The sequence below is a fragment of the Strix aluco genome, chromosome 2 (genome assembly GCF_031877795.1).
Source record: "Strix aluco isolate bStrAlu1 chromosome 2, bStrAlu1.hap1, whole genome shotgun sequence".
In the NCBI taxonomy this organism is placed as follows: domain Eukaryota; kingdom Metazoa; phylum Chordata; class Aves; order Strigiformes; family Strigidae; genus Strix; species Strix aluco.
In genome coordinates, this window is record NC_133932.1 from 5462628 (window position 1) to 5482548 (window position 19921).

Consider the following 19921-nt stretch of genomic DNA (forward strand, 5'->3'; position numbering starts at 1 on the left):
CCTTCCAGGTAACAAATGGTGCCAGCGGCCTTGACGCTGACTTGAAGTTTCATCGATAAAGACAAAGCACGCCAGCGGCGCAGACTGTCGTACCGCATTCAGCTCAGTTCTGCTCTGCGTTCGGATTAGCATTTTAAATCATTCAAAGGTGCCGGTGACTGACAACTAAGTGGATTTGAACCTGGTTTACAGACAGGTCTTGAAAGGTATTTCTACGTGGGGAATGGTGACAGCACGACTGTTCCCTAGAAGGTTGTGCGGGGCCTGGCTCTTGGTGCTAAGGTGTTTTGTTATATCTTTTAGAAGGGTGACTGGGATGGAACTATAAAAGTCCCACTGATAATGCTTGCAGGAATTGTAACGGGAGCGAGTGATGGCTGAACTGGACAACTGCAGCCTCCACACAGAAGGGCAAATGCAATTCTCAGGTAAGGAGACACAGAGGCACCAGCTGCGAGATGCCCTTCAGTGCCTTTATTTGACACCGGGGAGACTCTTGTACGAAACATCTGGCTACTTTTGGTACCCACTGCTTAAGGAGGGTGTTAAAGAGTTGTAGAGGAGATACAACTGGAAAGATTAGAGGCATGTGAAGGAGCTGAAGATCCCCTTCCAGTCAGCTTAGCCAGAAGTTATGAGGTGACTGGGTCCTGGTCGAGGGGCTCTGACATTCAGAAAAGGGACCTGAGACCGGAGCAGAGGGTTCCTGCGCAAAAACAGCACAGAAGAAGAGCCCACAGCTTGCATTTGCGGTGAGGGAAGTTCAGAAGAGACAGGAGGTGCCAGGGCATGTGCATCTAGAAAAGGGCCCAAGGATAACTAACCACCACCCCGAGTTACGGAGGATTGAAACTTTAAATGAATAAACTCACCTAGCGAGGTGCTGTAGTTCAGGCAGCGATGCCTCTGCAGATGTAACTGGTCGCTCTCAATGCCAGGGGCCGGCGTGGTTGAGCAGAGCAGCCCTGGTCTCAGCACAAGTTAGATGCAGCCTGAACCCCAATGACGTTGTGGGACTGACGTTAAGCGAAGGGACAGAATGACAGAATCACCAAGGTTGGAAAAGACCTTGAAGATCCTCCAGTCCAACCATGAACCTCACACTGACCGTTCTCAACTCCACCAAATCCCTCAGCGCTGGGTCAACCCGACTCTTCAACCCCTCCAGGGATGGGGACTCCACCCCTGCCCTGGGCAGCCCATTCCAACGCCCAACAACCCCTTCTGCAAAGAAATACTTCCTAAGAGCCAGTCTGACCCTGCCCTGGCGCAGCTTGAGGCCATTCCCTCTTGTCCTGTCGCTTGTTCCTTGGTTCAAGAGACTCATCCCCCCTCTCTGCACCCTCCTTTCAGGGAGTTGTAGAGGGCCATGAGGTCTCCCCTCAGCCTCCTCTTCTCCAGACTAAACCCCCCCAGTTCCCTCAGCCGCTCCCCATCAGACCTGTGCTCCAGAACCAGCAGCCTCTGCTCCCGTCCAGCTGAATTTAGGCACAGGTGGCCTTTCTGAATTCAGGCCTCCCAGCAGCACACCTGCTCCCAGGCACAGCTGGGACCCCCCTTCCCGCCCCGCTCCCACCTCTCCTGGAGCAGCTCTGGAGCGGAGAGCCCAGCCCGGAGCCCAGCAGAGGAGGTTTCATGAGGACGACCGCAGCTCGTGGCACACAAACAAACCACAGAGGAGCCTCTTTGCAATATAAATTTGTTTTTATTGAAGCAGCAGTCACATGACCTCGCATCTAGCCTTTAGGATAGCGACAGAATGGATTCGGCCAGGTCAGCCAGCCCAAAAAAAGGATTTTTATTTTTTTTTTTTTCTTTTTTCTTTTGCGCTAATAGACATGTCATGTTTAATACATACATTATCCAGTACCGGAAACCCAACTCAGAGATAGCTACGTGCTGATTTGCTGGAGGAACGGTCCACTGGACGTGGTCTCGACAAACTTTACAGATCACCACCAAATAACATTACTAATGGGATCAAATGATAAAAAAAAAAAACAACCCCAAACAACCATGAGTGCAGGATTCAAAGCCAGCAGTTTACACAGGTTCTTAAGTTCGTATCTATAGGTGGACGGTCAAGGAAGATTGGTTGGTTTTAATTTGAAATATTTATGTCCCAGGGTTCCTCTCTCCATCAAATCAAACTGTATCATAGACAAGCTGGCATCTCTTGAAAAATAGCATGGAATAACACAGCTCATTTAAGAAAACATGCTTATTTCTTGTGGTTTTTTCTTTTAATTATTATTACAAAGATTCACGTCCACCTATTCTTGCGGAGTGGAAAGGCATGAGGGCGAGGAACAGGGGGTGGAGAAGGGAGAGAGGAGGAGGAGGAAAGAAAGGGGCAAGTTTTTGAAATAAAGACCACACACTTGGTATTTTTTTAAATTTCATTTCCAGGCTAACCTACTTTTTATTTAATGCAAATTACAGTACCAGTTAACTATTTCCGAACCGAGTCACACAGAACAAAACGTATTTACAAGGGGAATGGGGCGGGGGAAATAATAAAACATTAAGCATACTTTCCACAAAAAAAGTTTATATTTAAAATGAAAAAAAAAAAAAAAAATCAGTCACAGAGGCATTCAAGTAGTAATAATGTTATACAGGTTTTGCTTTTCCTTTAAATCAAGACAGATTTGCACAAGTGTATGCAAGTTTGTATACAACCCACAGTCCTTAATATATATATATATTTTTAGATTTCTGTTTTTAAGATGGAAGTGGTCACGCTAATTGGTGTGTACAGGCCCAAGTGATCCATCAGCAACACATTAATGAACGCAAATTTTACAGGCAAGCAAATTATATATATATAAATATATTTTATATATATATATATTAAAAATAAATTGAGAAAGACCAACACAAGGAAGCTACTTTTCTCGAGCTAACCCCTTAGGTACTGTTTTCCTTTCCTGTCGTTTTGCCGTTATTGCAGTGTTGCAAAACGAAGCCAACTACGACCAGAACCGGCTGAGAGCCCCGTGGAAATCAGCTGCCACCCCAGGGGTACCCGCTGGCAGTCTCCGAAAGGCAGAGCCCGGACCGAATACCCTACTGTGCTTTTCCTCATCGGCTTTTCCTTTTTCTCCGCGGTGGCTGAGGTTCCTAGTACAGGAGTACGAGTCTGACAGGCTGCTTGATTTCTACTTTTCCAAGTACTGAAAACCGGGGGGGAAATTTTAAGTTGCAAGTCGCAGGCACCTGCTGTTATTTTAGGTAAAGCTTGGCTTCGAAACAAGGGGACAAAGTGTTCGGGGATCTTCTACCAGCCAATTTTCTTTTGCAGGTCATTTTTTTTAATTTCCCTAGCAAGGTAGATAAGTTTAACATTAAAGAACACCAGCGGCTTGATCGGGTGTCCATCAGGGGAGACAGACCGCGATCGAGTCCGGCTCAGAGACCCGCGCCAAGGCAGGGCTGACATAAAGGACAGATCAAGACCAGACTGGGTTAATAAATGAGCCCGAAAGAGTAAAAGAAGAGAGGGACAGCTCTGAGCAGACTGTTGCCAACAGCTTGGCATCACTGACCTTCGTGTCACCAGAAAGAAAGTGCAGCCTCTGCTTCACTGGAATGAACACGAGATGCTTCGAAATAAAACAGCAACCTTTGGTTTGGTAAAGAGTTAAGTGTTTTCCCATTCAAGACAATCTTATGTGGAGTACTAACAAGGTAGTAAAACACAAGCAAACTAGTTTTAGAAACAAGGCCTTCGTGCTGGGCACAAGAAATCAAGAGTCATGTTAAACTTATCTCAAGAAAACAAAAGTGATTTTGGGGAGGGGTTTGGGGGGAAAAAATTAGGGAGAAGAAAGGGAACAGAAAATCCCCCCGGCAGAAAAAGCCACCGCGGTCTCCTACAGCGATGCCCCCGCTCCTACCACGGCCCAACGGCTCCGAGCGCAGCATCCCTGCGGGGTGGGGGGGGGGGTTTTTCCCTCCCGGGGGTCCTTTCTGCTCGCCGGGCCGGCCACTGCCCCCGGCACAGCCGCAGGGAGGGGGGAAAGGCCGAGCCTCCTGGAAGCTGCTGCCGCCCAGCCGACTTCTGGGCGCAGGATTTGTGGGGGGGAAGAGACGAGCAAAGTCTAAGTGAGCTGCTAGGGCAAGTGTCCGAACGAAACCGGTTGCTGCTAGCGGGAGGAGGAGAGGGCAGGGTGGGCAACTTGGAGACATCCAGAACAAAGCCACGGCTCCAATGAAATGGGTGATGGTGGAGACGGTTTCCTTTTGTTCCGCTACTGATCAGGGTATCACCGAAACCTTACAGCACTCAAAGAGTTAGAAAGCGGGGAGAGGGGGGGGGGTGAGGGAGCAAAGATGCGGGTTTGGCAGGGGGGCGGGGGGAGACATCGTTAATAAAGAAGGGGGAAAAAAATAAAAGGGAAATAAAATTCAAAAAATCATGGAAGCGAAGGCACTCCAAACTATATAGATACACTATACATCGCTAGAGTTATTGTTACAATAATACAGGCCGGTACCTACTGTACAGAGTTAAAACTATATGGCTTTAAAAAGCTCGTCTACATTTTGTCTGATTATTAAACAGAATCACTGCCCTGAACGGTAACTTTTTGCTCATTAATAACAGTTCCTGGGTCCACATATTTACATACAAAACAATAAAACTCAAAATTCAAAAACAACCAAAAATAATAATGTACAAGCTTGAATTTGGTGAGGAGCTTTGTTTTTTTTTTGTTGGTTTTTTTTTGTGTTTTTTTTTTTTTCTTATTATTTACAAAAAAGGTTATTCAAAGACCTGGATCTAACTTGTATAAAAGAGTGTGTGATCCTGCCATGATCCTTGAAAAAAGAAATAAAACCAGAGGGGCGCCCCCGACCCTCCCCCCAGCCTAACACACACACAAGACACACACAGACGCCGGCACAGTCACAAAACCAGAGAGAAAAGCTCTTAACTCCCCTCCGCCAGTCTTAAACTAAAAGATAAAACAAAAAAGAAGAAAAGCCACATTTCCTGGCACAAGCAGCAATTTTTCATCATTACTTTTATTACTTTTTTTTTTTTTTTAAAGACTCGATAATTCACTGCCTCCAAATAACAGCGTCTGTGGCCAATGCTTCAGCAGTCTCGCCTATACAGCAGCTCCATACCCTGCCACTGCCCTACTTTTTGAGTCCCCTGCATTTATTTGGATCACTGGGTCAGCCAAGCCCCTTCACTTACCTTTCGGGACACTGACTAGCCGAGCTCTCGCATCAAGATGCTCTTCAGCCCTTTCTATGAAGTTGCATGTACGGATTTGGAAAGCCTTCCGTTTCTAAACGTGGGTGTGCTTTCCTTTGCAGCCAGCCAGATTTTAACGACAGCTAAAAGCTTTAAAACTTTTTTTTTTTTTTTTTTGGTTGGGGTTTTTTTTTTTGTGTGCCATCAGCAAATCACTGAGGGGTAACACGTTAGGGTTTATCGCTTTCACGGTAGGTGGTCACTCACCTCTCAAAACAGCTCCTGCCTCCCTCAAACCCCTGTGTGTCAGGCGGGAGAAAGAAGACAGGGCTTTTAATCAGCTCCAGGGCTGCTAAGAGACAGTTTCCAAAAAAATCCCACATCAACAGGATAAAAGGTACAAGAAGAAACGCACCGAGCTCGTGAGCACAACCCCTGCCGCCCCTGCGGCGGCCGAGCTTGCCGAAGCCGCTACCGCCGGCCACCCCCGGGCCATGCCAAGGTCCGCGCGTTCCCGAAAAGCAACCGCTTGCCTTAGAGATCCGCAGGTCGAATAACAGCTCGATAAGCACCAAAGACGACTACAGTTTCGCTGAAGGAGGGTAAGGCCGGAGCAGACACCAAACTGCAAGCCTACGACAAGATCAGGTCTCCAAAAGTCTCGTTCCTACGCCGCGGCTGCGTCCGGCCGCTCACCTGACCCTTTCCCAAGGAGTATTGCTTTGACTTCAGGAAGAGAGACGTGGATGCTCACACCACGTGCCGTCGCAGGGAGGAAACCCGGACCCTGAACAGATGGACTAGAACAAGCATTCACCTCACGCTTCAGTCAGACTGTTTCAAGATCGTAGACAAAATAAAAAAGCAGTATTGTATCTATGTATACATGTATATATTTATATAATATATATACACACACACTCATATATAGCCAGCTTTCCTACAAGTCAGCAGGTACAAATTACTGTCGAGAGCACTCGGATGTGTATTTTATTAATATTCTACCAATGTAAAAACATAATGGCAACGTGGCAACACGCATCAATAAATAGAGATCAAAAAAAGCAAGAGGTTAAAAAAGATGAAATTAAATACAGATTCTGGCTGTGGTTTTAAAATCAGAACTATCGGAGAATGTGGCATCCTGCAAGTTAAAACTGCAGTTAAAAAAAAAAAAAAAAAATTACAAAATAAACCAGTAGACTGTTACAGTTCACATTATAAACCCTGGTGTCCTTTTCCTTTATGCACCTTGGGAAAGGGAAGCCTGTTCAAATCGAGAGGCAGGGAGGGGCGTGGGAGGGGGAGAGAAGAAAAATACAACCAAATAAACCCAAGTTTTCATAGTGGCCACTTTCCAAAAAGTCCCTTAACACCCCCGGCTGGGCCCCCACCCCCTCCGAGGAGTTTGTTCGTCCGCTCTTCTCTGCTGAAGATGGGAGCTGACCCGCCGCCTCCGCCGGCCGCGTCGCCCTGCGCCGGCCCGCGACACGGGGGGCAGGAGCTCCGGCGGGGCAAAGGAGCTGCTTCCGTAAAGCCAACCGCTTCTGTTCGTGCGTGTGTGTGTGTATTATATTATATATCACCCACTCGGGTAAGACTTTTCCCGTAATGAAGCTGCAGGTTTCTTCACCGCTAGCACTGATTTTAAAAAGAAAAGGCTTCCACCAGCGGTTCAAAGCTTTAGACACGCGGCAAACCCTCTCTCCCGCCTCACGGCAACCTATTTTCCTACCACGTCGCCCGCTCCCCGTACCGAGCCGGGGCAGTTCTTCAGACAACCTGGGATATGGATCTGCTGACAAGAAACGCTGAGCTGTTGAATGACCCCTGCTAAGCTCCCGACCAAATTCAAGCTGTGCACTACATCAAAGTCCGAAACTTCACTTAAAAAGAAAATAAAAAAAGAGGTTAAAAAAAAGAACTTCAGCAGAGAATGAGGTTTGGGGGTTTGTTTTGTTTTTTGTTTTTTTTTTTTTCCTTCTTTCTCTCGTGGGAGGGGGCATGAGGCAAGAGTCCTGGTTCTGAAGTACACAACAGCAAACTTCCAACATGAAGAGATTGTCGAGGGGAGAGACATTGGTGTGTTGTATTGCTCCGCTTTCCCTCCTCCCCCCACCTAGTCCCCTGCCCCGGACACCCTGCAGAGTGAGAATACAATGAAACTGGTTTGTATTTATAGATATTTTACAAGGTTAAATAAGAACAACAATAATAATAATAAAAAATTGAACACTAAAATGAACAGGTTGGTTGGTTTGTTGTTTTTTTTTTTTTGTTTTTGTTTTCTTTTTTTTTTTTTTTCCTCTTTTTAATTTTCTTTCCAAATGTGACCAGTGTTGCTGAGCAAGACTCAAATTACTGGTGATTTTTCCTGTGCAGCTGGCTGCTTGGTACCGGTTCAGGTGGAGTTGGAGGCTGATGCTGTAGCTACACTATTGGTCTGAACTCGTTCTCCTGCGTTAACATCTGCAAATGACAGGCGAGAGGAAGGGAAGAGAGAAAAAACAACCAGTATTACCTCCAAAATACAGACACATTTGGAACCACAGCTACGACATTCTCCACACAGGGGAACCCACAACTCCCACCAAGATGCCGTTTGGACAGGATGCTCTCCTGACTTCAGGGGGTGCAGATGGAACACTTTGGTTTGGGGACAGGGTGGCAAGATGGTCTTTAAGCAGGACAAAGGCAACGTCAAGGGCTGAGGGGTTGCAGGCCGGCACGGGAACAGCCAGCTGGGCTCTAGCAGATTTTGCGGGATGTAACATTGCCCATGTGGTGGTTAAGTCGCCCACGTTGCATCCCGGTAAGTCCAACTGCAAGACAAGGCACACTAGCATCGCCAAAGCTAATGCATCAAGTATCCGTGGGCACTACGAGGTTTCACGTTGGTGCTGAAGTTTCACATTGTTGGGCCTTCTTGTAACAAAGCTGCCTGTTAATTGTGTGAATGAGCGCAGACGACGAACGTGACAAACCCGCTTCCCTGGCACAAACAGCTTTGTGTGTTAATGTGTAATTCGTGCACTTGTTGCCTCAGAAATGTCTTTCAAGTCTACTACTTTATTGTGTGTTGCTCAACCAAAGGTGGTTCTGCCACCCTCTGAACTGCTGAAGCAGATTAGTATCAAGGCCTGAAGCTAGTAACAAGGTTTATGCAAGCACACACACTGTTAGAGGATCAGGTCCCCAACAACTTCTCTTCTCCAGTAGGGACAGTGCTCCATAGAGAGACAAGTCACAGGACTGCGGGCATGTGTCAAAGAAGCATTCCAAGAAAACACAGGGTTTGCAAAGAAATACCAAAAGGAAATCCACTGTAACTGTGTTTTCATGCCACATGCATCAGGCATTTTCTCTAAAGAAACTGTTCTTAGTATTAGAAGAGTTGGGAGGGGAAAAAAAAATGCACCGACTTCATCTGGAACCATCCTAGGTAGTATCTAATTAGCACAGTCACAAGAAGACAAGCGGATGAATGGTTAAACACATAAAATACTCAACACAATAAATACAGGATGGGAAAAAGATATTAAGTGAGATTTTCTGCAAGAGACTGGCATTTCTCCCACTTAAATAAGGTTAACTGCAAAGCTATCAATACTGCAACAGGGGAAAAAAAAAAAAAAAGACTTATTATCTCAGTACAGAAGAGGGCAGCCTGGGCAAACAGTGCATTCGAGAAGACACAGGGAAAACGGCTCATAAAAAAAAGAATAGGTTTACTGACCTCAGACTGAAGGACAGTATGACTAGCATAAATAATAGACACCACAAAATACAACTGGTGGGCTGTGGGGGTGCACTAATACTTCTCCAGCACCAAAGAGCTCGCAAGGCAATGCAGCCGGGCAATGCTCTGACAGTCACCTCTTAGGAAAACCCCTCTCCTCTCCCGCCACGTTGCCCTGACCATAGCTGGAAGTGCAGCCATGAGCAAAGGCAATGAAGTGACTGAGAGTCCAGAGATGGGCAGCACTCACTGAGTGACAAATGAAGTAACATACAGAGACAACGGCAACAAAAATAGGAAATCAAACAAACAGCAGCATCCAGGAATACAAGGGACAAGTGGGAAGAGAGGATGATGCCTATTTGAAAAGGAAATGCTGTGAGGAGTGTGTGGGAAGAAAGGGAAATCCTCCTGTGGGCTGAGGATGCCAGACGACTGCTCTGGGAGCTTCCCATTCCCTTTCCTCTCACCCTGAACTAATTGCAACCCCTCCCTCACGAAGAAATGACCACCGTGATAAAAAAAAAGCTCATGCAGTTAAAGCACCAAGGCAGCATGATGACAGTACCGATGCTATTCTGGAAAGCTAGCCCTGCACACAAGAGATGCCCTCCTACGTGGAGAATTCCCCTGAGGGAGCAATTCCCAAATCCCATGCGCACACAGACCAACGATGACCACGGAAATCAAAAGTGACCCAGCTGGACAGCTAATAGTTTCCACGTTTTTAAACTCTCACTGTGCCTGTTCTAGATTAATTTTCAGGTATGGATAAACTCCAGTTAATGCAACATCTGCCATGCCTGATGCGAGCAGTCCAGCTGGAGTCTGTGCTGCTGGCAGAGGATTTCTCTGTATGTGTACGAAAAGTGCTTGTATTTCATTTGTTGAAATGAAATGTGCCTTTTGATCTCCTATTCCTGAAGACAGCAGAGGCTGAAATCGTTATCATTACATTGCTACTGAGCAGAGATAAAGAAGAAAGAGGAGGGGATGGAGCTACTTCATGTAACATACGTAACATATGCTCCTTTTCCATCATCACTCTAATGGGGCAGTTCCTGAGAAATATATATGCCACATGTTAAAAAGGAAACAAACCGGTGACACAGCCCAAGACCATTTACATGGGGCTTTTCACAACAATTTATAGAAGTCCACCCAGGCTGGGACAGATTGCTCAAGGCTGTACCAGCTCCAAACCTGCAAGAAAATGCAGTATTTTGACATTCCAGCTTGTTCTTTGACTCTGCATCGACAGGACATTTGGGGAACAAAGAGGGGCTTGTTCCAGGATCTCTTTGCTGAAGTGCCAGAGAAAGAGCACAAGTGGAGTATGAGGGTCTCTGGACATTTGCTTACTCCTCCTCACCACGAGAAATCAGTATTTGGGCATACGAGAAGAAAATCTAGGCCTCCAGCAATGCTGCTAAAACATCTGCTTTGCAAAGCAGTGGCCTGTGCCACCATGGAAGCCCTGCTGGGGAGCCAAGCTAGGAGCTGACATGCAGCTTTCTGGAACGGGACAGATGACTGACTACACAGCAGACTGCGGCCTGAGGTCAGGGCAGCCTCTTTGTCCTAAACTACCCACCCGACACCTCTGCCTGCGCGGGCAAAGAAACCACATCAGGCCTTAAGTGTCAGCCGCTTCCAAAAGTTCTTCCAAACAGAGGACAAAAGTATCTCTCATCAGTGTAGGGCACCTCCTCCAATTCAGCTTTTCCTTCAGCTTTCTTGAGGGTGAGTGACACTCCTTAGAACCTCCCGGAAAGCAAAGATGGGGCTACGGTTCAGAGAAAGACAGAGACGCCAACTCAGTCTGAGAAAGCCCATTAGCACTAATGACAGCATTAGCTGGTTGGATTTGTAATGCTGACAGACTGTGCTGCAAAGATACAGAAACAAAACTACCACCAGCCTGGGAGTCCTCACAGGACAGCTGAGGAGACAAGTGGAAGGAGGAGAAAAAACTGGTTTTCCTATCGTGCCTCCCTACGGATGTAGAAATCCAGGGCTCAGAGCAAAACTGAGCCTGAAACATGCAACTTTTACTGCTCTAACTGTCACGGACTCACCCCTGTGCTGAGCTCGCAGAAGCCCAAGCAAATGCTTGCCCCTCTCCTCCTAGTTAAGGAATTGAAGTTTTCCAAAATTCCTTCAATGGGAATACCATAAATGCCCTAAATCTTCTTTTATGGAGCGCTGTGGTCTTTTTCAACCGTCACACACTGTCAGGTAAGACCAGCTCTAATCTGTTTTGTGGCTGAAAGTTCAGGCACACCATCGCGTTTGGGATTACATGGGATCAACGCAGCGGGAGGCCTCAGACGATGACCCCAGCATCCCCGCTGGCACAACTCCCCTGCAGATGGCAATTACGCTCTTCCCATCTTAACGCTGACTAACAGAGAGTTAACTACTGCTGATGGCTGATCTGGGAAGAAAAACAGGCAGTCGCACAAACAGAAAAGCAGGCATTCGGCTTGGTGTGCACACTCCCCCCTCTCAGATGCTGTGGCTGCACAGCTGTGAAACCATCCTCCTCCTCCTCCTCCTCCAGCTAGATCAAGGCAGCATCCACGCGAATAAAGCTGTACAGGCATTTTAAATCAGTGGCCAGTATAATTTACAGAAAGCTAGCACACCATTTCAAGCAGGGGCCAATAACTCCCATCTTCCTTCTTCTCCACTTGGCTTTAGACAGCCCACTAATGTCACAGATAATTTCTCATAGACATTTAGGTGAATTTGCTAACACCGACGCAGCAAGGATTCATACTCCCACTGGAAAACCAGGTTTCATTAGTACAGCGAGTCCAGCTTTACGCCTCAAGAGAAGAGGAAATTTACAACAAATATGGTTTTTTAAATACTCAAAAATTACCTTCAATAATTCCCCTGCATTTAAGATCATGATCCCAGGAGTACTGTTGTATCGGGCTGTTGAAATCACTACTGTGAATCTATCAGTTAACAAAAACTGCTCGTTTTGGGTAACTTTTAAAAATGCAGATGTGTGTCATAGTGGTTAGCACAAGGGTGCTGGCTTGATGAAAACTGCACTGTTAACGTGGTACGTTGAAAAGCCAATCTTTCCACCTCTTAACACCACACCACTAACTCTCCTGGCAAACACTACTTTGCTAGACTTCGGACAAAGAGATCTCACTTTTCTAGTTATTCTCTTATCTATGACCCTGCCTTGGTGCATGATAAACAGCAGTGCTTTACTAACACCTTACCAAAAAGCTTAGATTCGGACACGGCTGCACACCAACATGTCAGCTATGAAAATGGAGTGACCATCTGCAGGCAGGTAACCACCACCCACCTGGATTATCTCACTGCATTTCAATGTACCTGTGCCGTAGGCTTTCAGAGTAGGCAACTACGCTGGACATAACAGTGGACACTTGAACCTCAGTATCAGTTCTGGCTTGCTAGAGGGAGGCCCAAGTTACACGCTAATAACGTGTATTACAGTTACACGTAACTTGCTTTGCCCTTTGAATTGCCCTGAGAGCTACATTTTGTTGCACCATCACCACTCAAAAAAGTAGTTTCTGAATTTGTACCGCTTAGTCACACAAGCAAATGTTTTGCAGAAAACTGTCCTGCCTATTGGGATGCCCAGGGTTAGGTGGGAGAGTTGCTCCCATGCTGCTTTAGCCATTACTGAACAACTAGAAATTTACTGCTCTGGGATGTGCAGGAGTGTAGGGAAAGAAGGGACCCCTTCTACCAAAATCTCTCCCTAAGTGTAGCATCAGCGTGCAAAACACACAGATTAACATAACCTCACACAGGACCTCATCCTAAAAATCACAACTCTGATGAAATTCTCATCGCCTGCTGTGAGAACCCCATGCACGTAAGAAACTACCAACCAGCTGTGCTGCAGAAACCCAAAGCTGCAAGTTGCCCAACACTGAACTTGATTTCACAACTTCTTTCCAAGCGGCAAGGATTTTGTTTTTGAACCATGAATAAGAGGTCCTATCCCAACTCAGTGCAGTGCTTGTGAACAGAAGGTTTAAAAATCTTGATATCAGTAAGGTGGGGTTGGTTTTTTGTTTTGGTTTTTTTTTGGGTTTTGTTTGTTTTTTTGTATACTTCACATTTAGGACTGGGCCTAATGAATTTTTCCCCCACATGAACTCTTGGAAATTGCTGGGTGAAAACAGATTTCTTTAACCCCATCAATTCCTCAAGACCGGTATCTTGGCAAAGAGAACTCCTTAAAAGGCATGAAAGGGACATTAAGTGAAACAGTATTTTTTCAGAGGGCTTAAAATAATTTTCCGTGTTTGTATTTTGTAGTTTTTCAATCACTTTTACTACTTTATCTGCTTTTTTTTTTTTCCTCACTCGTTGTTGAGCAACAGATGCACATAAAAGGGAAACGGAGAACGTGACTATTTGCAAAATACTGCCAAGCGTATGAAACAAACATACTAAATTTGCAAATAGCGATTTTGCTTTCTCCTAAATTCAGAGCACGGGCCGCATCTACTGCTACTACATTTTCAGAGAAGCCTCATCTTTCAAATCTGGGTGTATCTGTCTGTCCTGGAGTATGAAAATGCTTTCTATACAGCACGGGCTGGACCAAGCGCATCAGCTATCAGGTAACTGTCCGGCACATCAACCTGCAAATGCTTTCCTGCACGTTTCAAGAGTACCTTTTTTAATTAAGGCTTCTCCTTATCAGCTATCTTACACTGAGTAAGCATCCTGCACCTCAAAAGGGGGTCACAGCCCTTGTCAAATGGGACTGACGTGCACGCAGGATGCATGTGGAAACACACCCATTTTGCAGCCTGCCTTTGGCTGCCCCAGCCCTGAGACAGCCAGCTGGCGTGTGCTGACTCAGGCCTGACTCAGAGCAAGAGTGCCACGTACCGAATCACCTCTGCCACATCCTGCAGCACCTGGGATTTTCTTCAGGAGTCTCCCAAATGATATTACCCAGCTTTTAAGCTTTCACTGGAAACAGAATACAATATGGAGTGGCTACAGGCCAACAGTGAGCTTTTAAAAGGTTTCTGACAGAAACTTGAGAGCGAGCGGGAGAGGCAAAAAAAGAAATTCACTTAGTGCTGGCCAAAACCCAATAGCATCTGCCTCGTGCCCAAGGATGACACAAGCAAACTCAGTAAGAAGCAACTGCAACTACTTAGATGAGGCAGTGAGCACGCTGACTGAACTCCTTAACAAGACTTCTAAGTGCTAATGCCTTTGGGGAAAAAACCCTCTCCATCCACGCTCTGCAGAGGCCACGTGTACTGAGCTAGCTGTTTCTTCTCTTCCTAGGCATCACAAACTCATGCTCCAAGTCAGTATTCATTTCAGACCAGCTGAGAGCTCAGAAATTATCACTGAATCATCAAGATCGGGAAAGACCTTGAAGATCCTCCAGTCCAACCATGAACCTCACACTGACCGTTCTCAACTCCACCAGATCCCTCAGTGCTGGGTCAACCCGACTCTTCAACCCCTCCAGGGATGGGGACTCCCCCCCTGCCCTGGGCAGCCCATTCCAACACCCAACAACCCCTTTGGAATTAGGTGCAAACCAATCCACGAGGATTGCTAAAAACCAGGTGAGATAGTAATTTTGACTTAGTGGAAGTTTGAGCGAGAAGGACCAACAAACGAAACAGTCAAATGCAGAGTTAAAGTGTGCTAGGTTAGGATTTGGGTTGGTGACCACGGCTAGCACCCAAATGACCACCTACCAAGACTGAGTTTTGGTGATGCTGGAACAAACCCTTCCTCCTCCCTGTTCACCCCGAGGGCCGAGGTGGCTTGCAGGCCCCAGCAGAGGGAAGGTGGCTGGGCAGGGGGAGCGAGGGTGGGGAGAGAGGCAGGCAGTTGCACGTTCTCACCTGAGGCCGCTGTAGCATTTGTAGGGGTTGAAGCAGCTGCTTGGTTCCGGGCATGAGCAGGGATGAGGATCGAAGCCAGAGATGGGTTACTTGACAGTTCTGGAGGGGAGGTGGAACAGACAGAGTTAGCTCATTGTTCACAAAGAGCCCTGCATGCAGGCTCAGCTCCTTGGGTTTCCCCCCGTAACAGCAACCTCGGGCGAAATGCATGCCCTTACAGCCAAAGGTCACGTTACGTTTTCTTTGCTGACCAGCGAGAGGAAACCACAGCGATATTCGGCAAGGCGGTCTCCAGAGCAAGACTGTCAAAACTACACCTAGTGGTGCAAGGGAATTATTTCCTAGAGAAAGACAGCAGCCTGGGAGTTAGCAATGAACCAGCCAAGCCTGTTCCTTACCAACGGCCTGATAACGCTGTTTCATTCTGAGCACTGGAAAGATTCCCTTCACGAACCCACTTGGAATCAGTCTCAAGGAGAAGGCTGATAACAGTGGTGCTGCTTTGGGCACTGGTTCAGCAAGCAAACAGCTGCAACAGTTCCTCCAAGAGCTTCAGGGATTTAGTTCTTTGGCTCACTCAAGCATCACTTTCTCAAGAACTCGGGAACCCAAGACCAATCTCGCACAGCAGTCTCCTAGAGCAAGGCCAAGGAGAAGCGACATCTTTAAAAGCACAGGGAAAGGCAAAGGGAATTGGTCTGCTGGGAAATTTAAATGGGCAACAAAATGATGCAACCATTCTTTCTGAAGACATTAACCAAGGAAAAAATAGTCATGTCTTTTAGGCTCCAAACCTAATATAGCTTCAATGTGTATCAGAATGAGAAACAGGCATCTTACAGCCACAACTGTGGGAGGATTAAGGGCAACATATTGCCAACAAATGACAATCTTCTGGCACCCTTTCAAGAGAAGCTAGTGCCTCACAGAAGGTGGGACTGAGCTGAGACAAGACAGGTCCTGTTTGTTTCAGAAACAGGAGTGACTGGCTGTCTCTTGAGAAAGCAACATCCGGTGAAAAGGATGTGAACAGTCACCTCACAGAAGGAGACTGATGACTTTTGGAGCTCCAGGAGGTCATCTGGAGGAGAAATGAGAATAGACAGCTTTTTATGTAAGACCTCCAGATAGCAAGGGCTGTACAGAAACCCATCCAAATCACACCACGGGTTCAGTAAGGGGGTTTTGTACACAGTCTTATATTATTTGGGCTCATTTTTAAGAGCCTATTGCTCTTCTTTAACGCAAGCTTTAAACTTAGGGCCTAAAGGGATCAGTAGTCTACTTGGCAATTTTTTTTTTCTCCATTAAGTTACGTTAAGTTTCTTTACAGTCTTAAATTATTTGGGCTCATTTTTAAGAGCCTATTGCTTTTCTTTAACGCAAGCTTTAAACTTAGGGCCTAAAGGGATCACTAGTCTACTTGGTGATTTTTTTTTTCTCCATTAAGTTACATTAAGTTTCTTTACTGCTGGGAGGGAAAGACGTAGAAGATGCTCACCTGCTTACAAGTCCCTTATTACTACATATTTTCAGACTGTGTTTCAGCACTTATGAACACAAGTTTCAGTCTAGAACCTAACAGAAGTTGCTACATTACCTGCAATCCTGTAATACTGCATTCAGGTCTAATCCGGAGTCCTTCTAGAAAACCTCAATACTCACAGCATTTGTACAAATACTAATTCTCAAATTCATGTGGAAATAATTTAGAATTCATAAGCCTCCATTTAAATGGAAAAATAAACTGAAGAAACATGAATCCTCAAGTGTCAAAGCTGAACACCAGTGATAAACCTACACTTTAGTACTATCTTTAGCTGCTCCATGCTAGAAAATGTTGCTCCTTTAGTATTTTTTCCAAAGCTGTTTCTCAAATCTGTTATTACTGGGAATCTGCTGCTCACCTTGCTCTTTTGAAAGATTCTATCATTCCTTCATTGTTTTCTGCTCACCACTGGCAGCAATATGGGGCTGTGACCCAAACAAAAGCAGAGCTAAAACGTCAAGGAAACCCAATGACATTTGCTACTTTCTGGTGCTAAGCATTGCCTCGAGGATGCAGCTATAGACTGCCTGCATGGAGGAAGACAAAGAGCCAGCTGATCCGAGAGATCAACACCCTTGTCCAGCCCCTTCTCATTCCTCCCACACATTCATCTAATGCCATCAGAACAAGTACACCGGGCTTTGTTGTTTTCAAAGCAAGTACAAGCATTTCTCTGGAGCTACCTTAAAGAACCTGCATAGAGACTAGAACACTGATCTTGTTCCCTTCCTCTCAAACTCCATGTTATCTTTCTTGGTATGAAGTTTTTTAAATTCAGCACGCTCTGAATGTCTTGATCCTTCACTTAGAGGACCAGGTCATTTCAGAGAAGAAATAACCAAAGAAAATTGAACTCTTTTGGTTGTACTTTAATAGCAGCTTTGCTTGAGAACTTGCTTGAAATTTTCATTCTACCGTATTTTTGAAGCTATCCTGTCTGTAAGGATGAGACATGTCAATACTAAGGAAAAAGCTTGACCTGGGTATCTGCAGTCTACAAAGTATTGAGAACCTCTGTTCTCAGTGATTTCCAACACAGTATTTGGACAAGTTGTTGAACTGTTGCCTGCTTATCTGAATCAAACTTGCAATTCAAGGTTGGGTTAATTACAATCAATACTGTTGCAAGAAGGTATTGTGATCAAGGCAAGCCAGACAAAGTTTTCAATATCATGATGTGCACAGAACAGCTATCCCAGTTCATGAGACCTGACTCCCATTCACATCAGCTGGGAAAACACCTCTGGCTTTCTCCTGATCAAATCATGCCATGTGCAGCCAGTTTACACATCCAGTAAAGTGCAGAAATGAAAATGTCCAGTTTTACTAGAACACTGGATCATCTTCATTCCCCAAACACAAGAAAATGCTTGGTGTTGGGAAACAACGCAGTGCTCTTTTTCAGTGTCGTTACATTTGATGTATCAACCTTCCCAGAACCCCCTGGAAAAATCAGTCTTGTATGATGTTTGCTTTGTCACAGTAACAAACTTTCCATGTAACTCAAATTATTCCAGCAGTTTCTCCTCAACCTAGAAGAGTGTTGGGAGCAGCACAAGTTTCACTGTTTTCCTTTCTTCCACCCTCCACATGCCCTGAGCAGAAATACTCTGTTCTAAAATACAAAACCTAGATGGCACTCAAATGGTCACACTAAGGATTTTTGGTCATACTGAAACAGTTTGGTTAGAAATTAAGGGGTTTATTTCTATATATCTCTATAAAATAAATAAATATGGAAGAAATCTTTTTTTTGAAGGTCACAAGACAGGCTCATTAAAAAAAACCCTAAACAAAACCAACCACAACACCCCTGCACTTTAGCAAAAAAAAAGTAATTTGCCATCGTGAAGCATGATAACCATTCATAAGTGCTGAATCACAGAAGAATTTTACAGTCTTTAACGGCCAACATGGAGTGACAGTAACATTTGTGACCCAGCACAATCACCAACATGTTACAGGAAGTTTCGGAAATTATAGTCATTTCACAGATTGTTTGAAAAATCAGCTTCTAAGAGGAAAATTGCTTTCTGTCTTGCAGGTCTAACAGCCGTTGAACTGCAGCTCTGTGGCTAGTGAAGATACCTCCTTGGCCAAAATAATTTTTTTCAAACCCCAATTAGCATATAACATTTGTTTAAATGTTAAAAGAAACTTACAGACAAGATATTAAGAATGACCAGAAAAGCTCTCTCCCACAGATCTCATCTCTACAATAAAGTAAGCACCTACATGCCCCACAACTACTGCTGGCAGCCAAAGACCATGATCTTTATCTTCCATATACTCTCACTGCTTTTTTTCTAGGCTATCGGAGAAACATCAGTGTGCAGATCAACAGATCTGGTATGACGCTTAGGTTCTTTCTGAAAATCAATTCAATGCATTAATGGTCAGATTTATGTTGTTATTTCTAACAGTCTTGCCTTCAAGCCTTCTGCAGTTACCTCCTACTTACTTCATGGGTTTCAGGCAACCGCATACAGCCAAATAAAACTTAATATTGTCTGTTGAAAACAAATGCTGCTTAAAACAAAAGGATGTCTTTCATTACTTTTAAAATTACCACAGATGACTTAACATGAATCACCATCTGATTTCCAATGACCTGATCTATTTCCCAGTTGGGATTTCTGCTCTGGACTAGCCAATTTGATGGGACCTTGCACAGTCTGGCCAAACAGCCAGGCCTGCCCAGTGGCCACAGGAGGAGCAAAAGCTTCTTGTGGATCTTGAGGTCGTAATCAGGATTGCTGCTACATGAGACTCACTGCTGCACATTTATGAATTACAAAGCTCTTGAAAACCCTGTGCTAAGCAATGTATTTATTTAAAAAAAAACAACCCTGGTTGTTTTTTTGAGTTTGGCTAGTCACCTACAACAGAGCTTCTTAGGAAAGCCGTTAATGACCACCCTGTCCTGCCTTCCCTTTTCGGATGGTAAAACGGACACCTGTCCATGACAGAAACCTGCTTTTTTGAATCTTAAGGAAACTGCTCCACTGGAACCGATCTCTCTTGCCATTGCCACAAGTCACTGTGCAAGGGCAGAGCACATCAGCTCCTTAAGACAGCAAAAGGGAAGCCTAAATTTGCTTGAGCATTAGGGTAGCTTACCCAGCACTTTCTACACTGCCTGGGGGGAAACCAGGGACACATTCCCAATACATACATTTACTTTATCCCTAAGGATTTTAAAAAAAACTCACTATAGAGCTTTCCAACTTCTTTTAAAATCCTTGTTTTCATGTAGCAGATAGGCCCAATCTTAACATCATTAAGAAACAATAAGAAATACTTTCAAAAAGAACAGGGGTGAAGCTGTATTAAGATACTGGGATCAAAACTATCTTAGCTACTGAATATGGCCTTAAGAGTGGGAAGAAAAGGCAATTCATAAGTATTGTAACAAGGAAGGACCTGAACATAACTACTAAATTCCTAACAACAGATGCAGAAATCACCACAGAGGACAGTGACCTGGAAGCACAAGCTATTTTCTTCAACACTTTAAGGTGTTCATACTTTGG

The 19921-nt window shown here is 45.1% G+C and overlaps 1 protein-coding gene across 2 annotated transcripts in view; it reads right to left on the reverse strand.

Annotated features, from left to right (window-relative positions):
- Positions 1-1685: 1685 nt before the first annotated feature.
- Positions 1686-19921, reverse strand: part of GSK3B (glycogen synthase kinase 3 beta) — a 161514-nt gene continuing 143278 nt past the window's right edge. For both annotated transcript variants that reach the window (XM_074808871.1, XM_074808882.1), the window contains 2 exons: positions 14840-14938; positions 1686-7678 (listed from right to left, as the gene is read on the reverse strand). In XM_074808871.1, coding sequence (XP_074664972.1) covers positions 7611-7678; positions 14840-14938 — 167 coding nt within the window. In that variant the 3' untranslated portion in view covers positions 1686-7610. The remainder of the gene's footprint in view (positions 7679-14839; positions 14939-19921) is intronic.